Source organism: Apodemus sylvaticus, chromosome 23, assembly GCF_947179515.1.
Source record: "Apodemus sylvaticus chromosome 23, mApoSyl1.1, whole genome shotgun sequence".
Taxonomy (NCBI): Eukaryota; Metazoa; Chordata; class Mammalia; order Rodentia; family Muridae; genus Apodemus; species Apodemus sylvaticus.
The window spans coordinates 34,960,829-34,975,831 of record NC_067494.1 but is presented as its reverse complement, the minus strand read 5'-3'; the positions used below and the strand labels follow the sequence as shown (position 1 = coordinate 34,975,831).

Sequence of the window (15,003 nt, the reverse complement as noted above, 5' to 3'; positions counted from 1 at the left end):
TCATGATTTGGTCTGGATGATCAAATTGAGTTTTCTTGAGATACCGTTATGTATATATCTCAAATCTTTATTAATATGTAGACCTACATCATATGTAGGACCTATGAAAAGAATATGGTTCAGTTGTTTTGAGTCCAGGAGATAATTTGATTACTCTTTTATCAGAGGTAACAGTATTGATGAGAAGAACCAGTAAAATATGGGTCTGGGGCTCAGTTGGCTTTGTCTTTTTTATCTAGTCAGGGGTGCCACCTCAGAGAATGGTGCCCATCACATTTAGGGCGATTCTTCCTCCATAAATTCACCCCTTATAGGCATGTCTAGAGATTTGTCTATTTAGTGATTCTAAATTTAGATGTGGTGTGTGTGTGTGTGTGTGTGTGTGTGTGTGTGTGTTCTCGCTGGTGCACACTTTGAATGAAGATGTATTGGGAGGAGAGGGTCAAAGCCCATGTTGAGTATCTCCCTCAATTGCTCTCAACCTTATATTTTGGAGACAAAGTCTATGCCTGAATCTAGAGCTCGCTGACTTAGCAAGGCTAGCGAACCAGTGAGTCCCTTGTCTCCATCTCTTCAGGATTAGAGGTTCTGCCACACTCAGTTTTTTATGTGGGTGCTAGCGATTGATCTCAAGTCCTCATGTTTGTGTAGGAAGCCTTTTATTGACGAGACCATCTTCACGGCTAACTTCTCCCTTCTGTTGGTGGCACTTTTACAGTTGCTAGCCCTATGGTTTGTCCAGACATGCAACAAAAGACTTTTGGACATAATCAATTAGTTTTACCTGTTCAGTGACGAGAGTCACAGAAAGCATAACTAGCTAACAGCTCCAGGCTAAAGTATGAACTAGTAAATGTGTTCATACCTATAGTCTCATGCAATCAGCAAAACACAGCTTCAAAGGTAAGCCGGGGCCGGCCCATTCACATGAAAGAAGTTGAACACATACATCTTTTCTCTTCCCTTTCCCATCCAGTTCCAAAAAAAATGGAGAGGAAAAGGCTGATGAGCAGAATGGGGTTTTCTAAATTTATAGCTACGTTGACTTAGCAATCATTAGTAATCACGCTAATGATGACTGGTCCCTTACTACATTTACATGTTGTGCAATGAGCAACTTGGGCACAAATGAGGCCAAGACAGGCAGGCAAAGGGGGGTGGTGGTGTCCAGGGCCTTTGTCAATACTTTCCAAGAGTGAGGCAGAGCCCAGGGCAAAGTGACTGCAGTAATTGGAGCCATCTCATACTGGAGACCAGCTTTGCTGGGAAGTGTCTCCTTCTCCACATTCTCTCCTCCCCCATCACCTGTTCTCCTGCTCCTCTGTGTCTGGTGGGAGTCCCAACTCCTACAGTATACACTACTTGGGGACCCCCTTCTGAACAGGCAGCAGAAAGGGAGGCATGTCTCCTCGTACCCTAAAAACTCATGTGGAAAGATCCCATTCTGAATTCATTAACTTGTTGCAGAACAATATGTCTTTAATGATTTCCAGTAGAAAATTCTACAAAGAATTTAATGAAGTTTTACATGGGAAAGGGGGGGGGGGAGGCCAACACAATTGCTGGAAGCATTGCACAGGGATTTTTGCACATTTTTTCATTTGTAATTTTCTGGAAAAAAAATTTAACTCTAAAATGAGAATGCTTTTGTTTCTAGTAAATGAGGTGGGGTTTTTTTTCCACTTGAAATGAATTTATTATCAGAAAACAGACTGCTCTTTCTTAGAAAAGGCAGAGTGTTCTATTCGGTGAGCAACCTGTTTTTCTCTTAAGGGAAGGGAACTTATTCCCATTTCATGCCTACAAGCAAAAGAACTTTTTGTTGTTCAGAGTACTGTTTCCTGCAGGCAGAGCCTCCTGATGTGGGAGCAATGGAAAGAGCTAGAAAAACAACGCTCTGGCCAGAGGCTTGGTAGAATTCTGCTTGTTGAATTAGTCCCTGCTTTTCAGATGTATGAATCATTTTTTCTCCCCTCTGAGAGTGAATGGGAATCAAAAGAGAGAGCTTTGGCTTCCTGAGAAATCCACAAATATTTCTCAGAATTTGTGAGCACGGAGAGCTCCAGCAAAACAGCCCCTTGGAAACCGGACAGTCGTCGGAACAGGCAATTAGCATTGTGTCCTCTCACGTTGAATCTGCCTTCCAGAGACATCGACCTCACTCCGGCAAGCGCCAAGAGACCCCACAAGGAGCAATGCACTGAGAACACATGGGCTACTGTGTTCAGCCTGTTTTTCTAGAATGAGCTTGCATGTGGGACTAAAAGAAGAGGCTCATTCCCGGGAGACACAGAAGGCATAGTTTGTGTTTTCTAGTGCCAAAGCACACCAATGGATTAGGTGTTAGAATGGAAAATGAGCTCTCTCCATTTCCTGATTACTTTCACAGGAATTCTTATTATCTTTAACTTTCCTTTTATAAAATACACAGACACATGGACACACAGACACACGTACACACACGCACGTGTACACACAGATACCAAACACCGCACATACATGCACACACACATACCACACCAAACACTGCACATACATACACACACACACACCAAACACCGCACATATATACACACATACACCATATACTCACTCACTCACACACACACACACATATGCACACACACATACACACACACATTTTTTTTTAAAAAATATACATTGTAATAACCTTTTTCTTCTTTTTGGTTTTCACAAGAAAACTTGATGGCACAAATTATGTGGCCCTCATTACTGTGGGATCCAGGGAAGGACCAGGCCTGGTGGGCAGATGGACCCTGGCAAGGAAAAAATTGGCTGACAAACTGATGGCTACCAGGAAAGCTATAACCCAGCAGAATCAAGATACCGTGGGCTGTCATCAGGGAGTAAATCGGCAATAATTCTCTTTTATATGGACACTGGTTAGGAATCCTGCCCTCTGATCGTGAACGTGGGATGACAGCACACCGGGTTTTAGTTTCAAAAACACCAACTCCTACTCGCCAATATAAACACTTCAGTGACTCAAGGAAAGGGTGGGGGCATTCTCTCCTCTGATGGCCTTATAAGACACAAACACTTGGGTTAACAGGAGAAACCTAAGAAAACAAAAAATGTATGTGATCATTAGTAGATAACGCTCCATCTTTGGTCGGCAACCATGGTAACCCCTGGGTTACAGGGATACATAGGATTCAACACTGTCTCCTTTACTTCTTTGCAATTGAAAAATGTCCTTTTGGCTGTGGCTCACCTTATAGAGGTAGTGTCCCAAAGGCACAACACAGAGAAGATGCTAATACTTGGTCCCTACCTGTCAGCTCTTAACCAACCACTTTGAAACTTCTAAGTATCTACATTTTGTTATTAAGATGTTTATTATTTTGATGGGAAGAACAAGGTAACTGAACCTAACCTAATGGAGGTTGGAATCCTGTAGAGCAATAACATTTATAGGCTGACCCTCAGAGCAACTTTCAAGGGTATACAGATTCTAAGGGATTTCTGCTCACAATACTGTTATTAGGATGTATCTATCAGACTCACCCACAACTGTCATCAGCAATCACTAAGGAGCTAATCAAACAATGCTGAAGTTGAATAAGATTGAACCCATTATCAAAGATTAGAAGAATATAGGATCTTTATGTTCCGGATCAAATGTTATCTTCTTGAAATATTTAAATAAACATCTTTGTCTAGGCACTTTAATTATTACTAACATCTGTTTAGAATAGAAAATGAGTTTGTCATTATGTATAAGCAGACCTAAGGAAGGATATTTTGTTTACTTGTTTGTTTGGAAACAGTAACACACTGTGTAGACCAGGCTGGCCTCAAACTGAAAAGTCTCCTGTCTCACCGTCTATGGCCCAACAATGTGCCACCAGGCCCACATTTTCTAAGTATTTGTGATTGTAAGGTCTTAAATAATTGGTTGGTTCTAGGAAAAAAAATGAGATTCATTGTTTATCCCTTTGGAACTTAGAAGTTGCTTAAGAGGTTTATGGAATATAATCACAAGCTAAATGTAACAGTGAATTAAGGGGGAAAAAAACTCTTACAAAACAGATCAATACTAATCTCTGCAAAGACTATAAAGGAATGAGCCCGTAGTTGTTGAGCCAGAATGTGACACAAGCAAGTTCAATGCCAGTGATGGTGGAAATACCTATCAACCTGGTGAGTCCTCTGAGGACTTGCTACCAGGACGACCACGGCCAGGGCCACTACAAAGTATTTTGTGGGTCTCACAGGAGACTTTGTACGTTGGAGGTAACACAAAGGTGGCTGAAATTTGGTTGGACCATAAGAATGTTATGAGCCAGTAGATCCAGTGGCGCACAGTCACTGGCAGGATGAGGCCCCAGAGGAAGGAGAAACTGATCGCAGAGAACCCAGGCAAAAGAAGGCCGTCTTTCTGGCTAAAGAGCAGAAAACTGAGAGTTTTATGCCAAATAGGCATCGGGGCTGAGCCTTAAAGCGTGGATAAGTCTCTAACAAGAGAGGCTTTCCGGAGCAGTGGAAGAAACTGGTGAAGCTCTTACCCTGGGGGAGGGTGGGTGGCAGTGGAATCATGAGTTTAGTCACAGCTTATGTGACATGGTGAGTGTCATCATCCCTGATGACATTGCATGAAGATTCAAGGAAAGAGGTGTTTAAATAAGAAATCAGGACATGGGGTATACAAATGGAAGATGAGCATCTAAAGAGGGCTTCAGCCATGGTCTGGAGACGACTGGTAGGTATGAATTCATAAACCATTCAGAGGAACACTTGACAGATCACTAGACAGTCTGTTAATGGAAGAAGTAGAAGCTGTAATGTATCCACGCAGTAATGTCACACTAAGACAGAATCAAAAACCAAGAATCAGAATCGATAAGAAAGAGGATGACTCCAGTATTGGGTATGAATCTCCGATGTATCTGGGACAATGACATAGGACTATCTAGAGAAGTTGAGTTTTCCACAATATGTTCTCCAGTCATCCCATATTATGGACATCTAAAGTGTTTAAGCACACAATATTCTGTCATACTTTGGGATGCTACCAGTGTTTAGGTGGTTAGCTTCCTGGTGTGCTATGAAAACCCTACAAGACACAAAATAAGTTCCAACCCTGAGAAAGAATGGCCCGGGACAGTAACCATGTAGAGGCTGAGAAATCCTCATCTAGGATGACTTGAAACTCCAACTCTGGATGTTTTTACTTTTAGGTAGAAAGGAATCAACTTCCTTGAAACACGATGGGGAAGTGAGCCCCAGCAGAAATACAAGGAAAGAAAAGTGAGAGGCTGGGGAATTCCCAGGAGACATCCCTTCATGGGCATCATGGATTTCTTGAGTGAGGTAAAGTGAGAGTACTTCACAGGCAAAATGCAATCTCAGCAATAGCACATAGGAACCTAAGAAGAGGTAGAGGTAGAAGAGGGTGAGAAAGGCATTCACGAAAGGCATTCACGAAGCAAGCAGTTCAGATGTGAACACACAAAAGCTTAAACACTGAGAGCACATGCCAGTCTAGAGGTCAAAAAATAAATGACAAGAAAAATGAAAAAACTTAAGAATGAAAATGGAAAGGGGAGGGTAGAGAAGTGTCAAGTGGGCCGTGTGTCTACCATTACAAAGACATCTCCACAGTCTGGCAGAACTGATGTATAGATGTATAGCAGTATAGATGTATGTCTAAGGAAAAAGGCTAGTGGCCTCTCTTCGTGTTTGGGGAAAATGTTTTATGGGCAAAAAAATATGTTTCTAGGGAAGTATCATCACTGTTTCCTAAAAGTTAAATTAATACATTAAAGCAGAAATCAGCAACTTCCATAGTTCTCTCTCATTTAAATATTGCTATAACTTTGTTCCAGGTGCCTTGACAGGTGTAGAGATTCAGCTCCTTTTCTGGTACAAAATGGAGAGGAGTGGGTTCCTGCATCTTTGGGTGTGGTTCCTGCATCTTTGGGTGTGATTCCTGCATCTTTGGGTGTGATGTAATGTTTACAGGAGGCAACTAGACAACTAAGCATAGCAGCTGATCCTGGGCAGGGCTTCCACTGGTGGGAGGCTGCTCTAAATATATCTAAAACCTATTACTCTAAGAAATTATTAAAGAAAAAAAAACTATCACAGTCCAAGACATCCCAGTGTAACATGTTAAACAGGATAGCTGAAAACTAAAATTCCTAAAACTGCAAATGGCCTTCAGAACTCTCAAGCCAAATTTGCTCATTGCAATGAACGAAAAATTAGAGATAGAATTTGATAGGCCATCGTAGTTGGGTTGTAAAAGCACTAAGAAATATACGGATATACACATATATCAGAAGATAAAGGTAGAGTTGAAAACTTACAGTTTGTAGTTATGTGTAACTCATACACTCAGGTTATGTCAAGGTGATGGCAAGCAGACATCTGTCTAGCCTTAGCTTTCCACAGACATGTCTGCTGACCATTCCCTGGACATACGTGTTCATAAAGTAGATGTGACTATACAATTCCTTGGCAGTCTGTGGACTACTGGATAAACTCCTTGAATATGGACCTTTGTTACGGAGGATCTTTCTCCAGTCACAGCCAGGACACTCACCTGTCCAGGAGCAAGTTCGGAGCAAAGAGGAGCTTCCCCGGGTGCTCCATGGAGCGCCAGACGAGACCAATCATCAGAATCTCCAGCCAGGCACACTCGAGAAGGTGAACTTGATCATGGAGATTCAAGTCCCCAAAGCCTGAAAAACAAGGAACGCCTCGCTTAGTTCCAAAAGGATGTAATCATCACTGGTGATATGAACTAGTAGGCTGATTTTTTTTAGTAAATACAGCAAAAAAAAAAAAAAAAAAAGAAAAAGAAAGAAAGAAAAATCATGAATGTGTGCCCCTTTTTCTAATGGCTGAATAAGGAATTAAAACTTTTTTTTTGTCAAATATGGATGAAAATATATATGTTACATATTTTATTTCTTAAAAGATTTTTATAATAAAATCATTTTATTTATATGACAACTTAAGTAAAATGATTATTACATACAAGCTAACTGGTATATGTAATTATTACATTAAAGCCCACTGTTAGAAAATATAGAGGGTCTACATACAATAATATGATAAAATTGAAGAAATATATAGAAAACAGTGTTAAAATAGGAGAATTTTATGGGAAATAGTAATGATAAATTGGTAAACATGGGAAATATATCTATCCTAATTGATCAAACATTCTTTTTTTAATATTTTTATTTTCTATATTCTTTGTTTACATTCCAAATGATTTCCCCTTTCCCAGATCCCCCCTCCCCATATGTCCCATAAACCTTCTCTCCACCCATTCTCCAATCACCTCCCTCCTTTTTCTCTGTCCTTATATTCCCCTCCAACGCTAGATCAAATGGCAATATGGTAGATGCCTAAACATCATGAAGAGGAGGAAGATGGGACAAATAGAATCACACTTCATAGAAAAAGCAAATATTTTTTTTTAAATCTAGCTCTGTCAGTGAGTTTCCACTTGTCTATAAAGATGTTTTTTAATGCTTTATTGTCAGATCTGCAAATATATACTAACTCAAACAACCCAATTAACTGTCTATAAAATTTGTACTTAGTAAATAAATTCTACTCAGGCATATCTAATAACTTCACATAGCTATTATTTTTCATTTTTATTTCATTGAAAACACTTAAGTGCCATAAACTCAAATTATTTGACTAAGGAGAAACTAGGACACAGGTAGGAACAACCTCCTTAGTCATTTCTTCGTTTTAGTACCGAACCATAATCCTTTTTACATAAAATGTAAGACAAAGACTAATGAGATAACATATGCAAATAAATCACCAGGGGATGGATCAGATGACTACAAGTAATGTCACAGTTACGCCTTGGAGAAGTCACTGATGTGTACCCTTGTTTTCCGGTGGTTGATTAGGAAATTAAAGCTTTTTCTAACTGCTAATGACAGTAGATGCCTAAACATCATGAAGAAGAAGAGGACCAAGAGGAGGAGGAGGACCGGGAGAAGGAGGAAGAGGAAGACAATCAGAAGGAGGAAAATGAGATGAATTTGGAAAGCAAGCGAGAACATGCCCTAGAGGAGGAACAAGTTATTAAATCCCCCACTGTGTGTACACTGTGAGCTACCTCACTAGCCCGGCCATTTTTATTTTAAAGATGCCAGTGGGGTTCAGAAGCATCACACTGACATTGGTTTAATTTTCATTTCCTACTGTAAAGTATTTTTCCATATTTTCTACCAGTTCTTTTTGGTACTGGATATTCAAGTTAATTATACTGTGAGTCTACATCCTGATAGACTATATATCTATTAGAGACCCAAATAGGATTTTTATTCAATCTTATTTTAAAAAAAAAAAAACTAACTTACTGTGCTTTTCACTACCTCACTGAGACCTTCCAGGGTCTATGACAGTGCAGCATATGGTATTAGAGTACCGAATACCGTCTTCTGGCAAGAGCAGATTCTACTGGTGTGATGCAGAACTGGAGTCTACCAAAAGGAGGCAGAATGGATCTGCTCTTAAGAAAAGTCGTAGTGGAACCAGCACCATTTGTTGAAAAGGCTATCTTTTTTCCCCTGGATGTTTTCCGCTCCTTTGTTGAAGATCAAGTGACCATAGGTGCATGGATTCATTTCTGGGTCTTCAATTCTATCCCATTGGTCCACCTGCCTGTCACTGTGCCAATACCGTGCAGTTTTTAACACTATTGCTCTGTAGTACTGCTTGAGGTCTGGGATACTGATTCCCCCAGAAGTTCTTTTGCTGTTGAGAATAGCTTTAGCTATCCTGGGTTTTTTGTTATTCCAGATGAATTTGAGAATTGCTCTTTCTCTATGAAGAACTCTATGAAGAACTGAGTTGGGATTTTGATGGGGATTGCTGATAAGTGGATATTAGCCCAGAAGCTCAGAATACCCAACACACAACTCACATATCAAATGATTCCCAAGAAGAAGGAAGGGGAGGGTGCTGGTCCTGAAAAGGCTTGATGCAGCACTGTAGGGGAGTGCCAGGACAGAGAAGTGGGAGGGGGTTGGTTGGGGAAAGGGCTGAGGGAAGAGGGCTTATGGGACTTATGGGAAGGGGAAACCAGGAAAGGGAAAATCATTTGGAATGTAAACAAAGAATATAGAAAATAATTTTTAAAAAGGAAAAAGAAAAAAGAAAAGAGAAGTTGTAGTGATTAGGCTGCAGGATCTGATTTGAGGCCTGCCTGAAGGAATGGAAGAAAGCATCTCTGGCAAGTATAGCTGTTTGTCTAGAAAGCATTAGGTCAAAAGGGGCCAGCCTTGCTCAGGAGAAACAAGACCTTGTCAGTTCTCTTTCTTGGTCCCTAATCCTATAAACCAAACCAAACCTCAATTCAACAGAACATTGAGTTGAGAGTCCTCAGTGAGGTTTTAATTCCTTAGTAATCTCTTCAGTCGTTTGGATAAAGTTTCATAACACTAATGCACTAATGCAGTCTTACCAGTAAATTAAATTTACCCCTCAGAAATGTTACTATTCAAATGCAAGGTTTCTGATTGTTTCTTTGTTTGTTGTTGTTGATAGTGGTGGTTTTGTTTGATCTTTCAGTTTTTTGGGTTTTGTTTTGTTTTGTTTTTTGTCTGTTTCATTGATTGGGTTTTGGGTTTTGTTTTTTGTTTGTTTGTTTCTTGCTTCTTGGGATATTTACTTTTTGGTGTGTATACAAAAAAACCAACCAAACAGAAACAAAGAAATCCTTGTCTGTTATTGTCAGCCCTGATCAACTTAGGATAAATTATTCAAAAATTCCCACTGGTTTGGGCTGAACATGTCCCCATACATATTCAGAACTGCAATGAGACAATCAGCTCTGGAAAAACCAAGTGCCAGGTTCCTGGTGGTGACTTCACATTTAAACAGGATCACATTCTTTAACTTTGACCTCAAAATGCAATTACTATTCAGACTTGGCAGTCACCATGATCTTTAGGAGTCAAAGAAGTTCCCCACAACCACATGTACCATTTAAATAGGGTGATTATGAATATGTCTGTTAGTACAGTCAGAGGCCAGCAGGATTGCTGGGCTTTTCTGGGAAATATAGGCATCTTTAATTCTGTTTAATTACAGTTGCCAGCTGTGCACATTGCCTGCAGACAAGGGTTATTATACCTGTTGAAAAGCGTTAGCTGCAAGTTCCTCAGACAGGACAGGGAGGAGCTTGCCAGAGAGACTGTCAATCAGCCCTCCCAGTGAATGTGAGGACTGTCAAGGCAGACTAGTCTGTGGAACTTTTCCTTCCAATGTACTGGTCTCAATATTATTTTATCCACCCAGGAGCTAAATGCATTTCTGATGTTAGACAAATGTCCATGAGTAGTTTTAGCTTATAGCTAATGATTTTCTATGTATTAAAACTATATATTTATATATTGTTTATACATATGTATTTACTTAAATATTTTGTATTATATGTTCCATGATGTTATATGTTATGTGTTATATGCTACATGTCACATGTTACTATTACATATTACATATTACTTATAAATATATGTGGCCAATAATTTATATACATATTTCAATTCCTTGCATGTGTGTGTGTGTGTGTGTGTGTGTGTGTGTGTGTGTGTAGAGAGAGAGAGAGAAAGAGAGAGAGAAAGAGACAGAGCTATCAAGAAGGCATCCTATGTTAACCTCTGGCCTACATATGCACATGCTCATGTTTTCATGCTTAACTACACATAAATGTAGTTTACATGTGAACACACAAGAGCATGTACACATACCACATGCACATATACACACATTCACATAAAAGGAGTGAGGATAGTTTTCTGAGATACAACTAAAACAACAGTCAGAATTTTCATTTTATGAAATAAAAACAGAAATAAAGATAGCACTGACTTTTCCTCAAGTTTAGGGAGCATGGATTGATATTTGCAGGCCCAGTAATAAAGTCATCAAAGATGTTATGTACTGGAAACAAACAGATATATCCCAAGACATCTATCTCCACCCCTGAACAAGCTATGCTGTAGCTAATGACTTGATGGGAGCCTCTGTCCCAGGAAGATGCCATCTACATATAAAATCAGATTATTTTTCCAGACCAGTTATTATAACTTAGACTTAAAATGTCCTTTAAAGGCCACATGTCAAAAGTTTTGTTGCTAGAAATGGACTTTGAGGAAGTAATAGAATAATGAACTCTGACTTTATAAATAGGTTGGATGCTGCTGGGTCTATAAGCTAATGGACTATTGGTAATGGATAGAGGAAGCCTATGAGGCGAAGACATTGCCCCACTCCAGTCTCCCAACATCCTGATATTCTGTTTCACCTCAGACCCACAGTGACAGAACCAACCGAGCATGGACACCATGATACCATGAGCCAAGATAAATCCTTCTTCAGTTTAATTTTCTTAGGTCTTCTGTCACACTGCCAGAGAGCTGACTACTACACCAAGTAAAGACATCCCTGACTCTGTCCTCCACTAAACAGTGACTGTTTGCCTCCAGGGTACTTCCCCTTACTCCTTTACCTTTGACTGCAAAAGAAGAGGGCAGAGGGACAGAAGGACAGCTCAGTCAGTAAGGGCTCCCGTGGCAAGCACAAAGAACAGAGTTCAATCTCTAGAACCTATGGAAATATGCCAGGTGTGGTTGCATTTGCATTTACTTGTAAGCCCAGCACTGAAGAGGCCAAGACAGGAAGGCCCCTGGGTCTCCTTGGCCATCTCATCTAGCCGGATTGATAAGCGCCAGGCCAATAAGATTCTATCTCAAAGAAGGTAGATGGTGTTCCTGAGGATGGCATCCAAGATTGTCCACCAGACTCCATAGGCACATATGCACACATACCTGCACACACACACACACACACACACACACACACACACACACACAGGCACAGGCACAAATACATGCAAATGCACACATGCTTGCATTAAAATATTTCCAACATTTTCAAACCCCTTCCGTGAGCCTCACAAGATCCGAAGCCTTCTGCTCCACCGTGGGCTGTATTACATTGCTACAGAAATTGCTCAATTTGCCTTGGCATAAACTTAAATCCTTCAGGTCTTGCCGTCTCTTGCTATGGGTCGGTTCTTAGAAATGATGTCACAATGTACAAAGAACCTCAGGGAAAGGTTCTTTGACTAATCTGCATATCTTCAAGGCAGCTCTACACTGTCTTGGAAAAATGATGAATTGAAGTGGTTTTTTCAGGAGAGACATGAGGAAAACTAAGGGACTGTACTTCTTAATTTCATGGGATACAAACCATGGAGACTGAAAAACCCTGAAGCCCTTTGTGGGATGGGCGCCATTTGCTTTTCTCATTGCCAGGACCACACTGGGCAGAAGCAACACGAGGAAAGTGAGGTTCATATGTCTTATACTTTCTGAAGTTGTCACCTATCACGATGGAGAAGGCATGGTAGCGTTTGTGGTGGCAGGGGTATGTAGCTGGGTCTCTCCTCACATCATGGTAGAGCAGAAAGCAGACAGCTCCCACTGGAAGGGGATCGATCTACAGCCCTCATGGCCCGCCCTGAATGGCCGACATCAGCCAGGATGACCCAAGTTCAAATGCAATCATTTGAGGGAATGGAGAGGTGATTCAGTAGTTAAAAGCACTCGCTACTCTTGCAAAGGACCAGAATTCAATACTCAACACACCCACATTAAGCATCTCACAACTACATGCAACTCCAACTCCGGCAAATCTAGCATTCTCTTCTGACCTCCTCAGACATCCACATGCATGTGAACACATGTTCACACACCCACAGAAAGATGCAGACTTGTAAACAGACACATCAAAAATAAATCTTTAAAGCCAGACACTCTGAAGCTAATAGAAAAGAAACTGGGGAAGACCCTTGAGGACATCGGTACAGGGGGAAAGTTCCTGAACAGAACACCAATAGCTTATGCTCTAAGATCAAGAATTGACAAATGGGACCTCATAAAATTACAAAGTTTCTGTAAGGCAAAGGACACCATCAAAAGGACAAATCAGCAACCAACAAATTGGGAAAAGATCTTCACCAACCCTACATCCGACAGAGGGCTAATATCCAATATATACAAAGAACTCAAGAAGTTAGACCCCAGAAAACCAAACAACCCTATTTAAAATGGGGTACAGAGCTAAACAAAGAATTTTCACCTGAAGAACTTTGGATGGCTGAGAAGCATCTTAAAAAAATGTTCAACACCATTAGTCATTAGGGAAATGCAAATCAAAACAACCCTGAGATTTCACCTTACACCAGTTAGAATGGCTAAGATTAAAAACTCAGGAGACAGCAGGTGTTGGCAAGGATGTGGAGAAAGAGGAACATTTCTCCACTGCTGGTTGGGTTGCAAATTGGTACAACCACTCTGGAAATCAGTCTGGTGGTTCCTCAGAAAACTGGGCACATCACTTCCAGAGGATCCTGCTATACCACTCCTGGGCATACCCAGAGGATTCCCCAGCATGTAATAAGAATACGTGCGCCACTATGTTCATAGCAGCCCTATTTATAATAGCCAGAAGCTGGAAAAAACCCAGGTATCCCTCAACGGAAGAATGGATACAAAAAATGTGATATATATATATATATATATATATATATATATATATATATATATACATACACACACACACACACAATGGAGTACTATTCAGCCATTAGAAACAAAGAATTTATGAAATTTTTAGACAAATGGATGGAGCTGGAGAACATCACACTAAGTGATGTAACCCAGTATCACAAGATCAATCATGGTATGCACTCACTAAAAAGTGGATATTAGCCTAGAAAATTGGAATACCCAAAACATAATTCACACAACAAATGATGTCCAAGAAGAATAGAGGTGTGGACCCTGGTTATGGAAAGACTCAGTTTAACAGTATAGGGCAATACCAGAACAAGGAAGTGGGAAGGGGTAGATGGGCAAATAGGGGGAGGGAAGAGGGCTTATGGGACTTTCGGGGAGTGGGAAGCCAGAAAAGGGAAAATCATTTGAAATGTAAATAAAAATATATCAAATAAAAAAAAACCCTTTATCATTTGGATGCAAAGCATTCCCCACAGGATTATGCCCTTAGATACTTGATCCCCTGATGGTGGTACTATTTTCTGAAACTGTGGAGCACTAGGACATGGACCCTACGTAGCAGAACTAGGTTGCTGAAGTCTACTTTGAATGTGATGCCATTTCATCTCTAGTTCTTTGCTTCTAGACCAACAAAGATAGAACAAGTGCACAGCGAGGTACCAATGCCTCATGCTAAGCTGTTCTAGCCTCTCCAGCCACCACACCCACACCTTCCCTGCCAGAACATACTAATGTCCCCTCAACCATTTACTTAAATACTTCTCTTAGTCTGTGAGTAGTTTCTGTCAAGTACCCTGTCACAGTGAGGAGAAAAACTCAATAGCACCCACGGGGTACAATCTGCAGAGATGCAGTACAAACCCAGTATGAACAGAACAGTAGCATTTCCACGGAGAGGAGCTGTCTACAAAACCAGAAGCCAGGTGGTTGGATTCCTCGGCAAATCTACTAGCTTTCTGACCTTCAAATGAATTAATCATGTTCTTGGTGATGCGGCCATGATGTTCTCGGAAATGTCAGCTATGAAACTGCCTGCTGCACTTCCTCTGCCTTGAAATACGTTTCGAGGGAAGAAGAAATGAATAGGAAACATGGCAAGCACAGTAACAGCTGTAGGTTGAATGCGACCGGACTTACTAAGACAAGGCTATAAAACAGAGCCCGTCAGAAAAACCTGAGAGCAAATGGAGTCTTCACAGTGTACATTTTAGAAGTTTAATCTAGAAAACAGGGAGTTGGTGCCATACCATAGTCCATGGACCCCCACGGTAATTTATTGGAAATTTAATCTTTAAGACATGAGTTTGGGGACTGAAGAGATAGCTCAATGGCTAGCCATGCTTGCTGCTCAGGCGGAGGACCAGAGTTCAGTTCCCAGCATCCACACCGAGCAGCACCCCGTAAGCTCCAGTTT

General features: G+C 40.7%; 1 protein-coding gene across 1 annotated transcript in view; it reads right to left on the bottom strand.

The window, feature by feature from the left end:
- Esr1 (estrogen receptor 1) overlaps positions 1-15,003 on the bottom strand; it is a 347,754-nt gene that overhangs the window by 52,430 nt on the left and 280,321 nt on the right. The window contains exon 6 of the mRNA XM_052169737.1: positions 6,569-6,707. Within this exon, the coding sequence (XP_052025697.1) occupies positions 6,569-6,707 (139 nt within the window). The remainder of the gene's footprint in view (positions 1-6,568; positions 6,708-15,003) is intronic.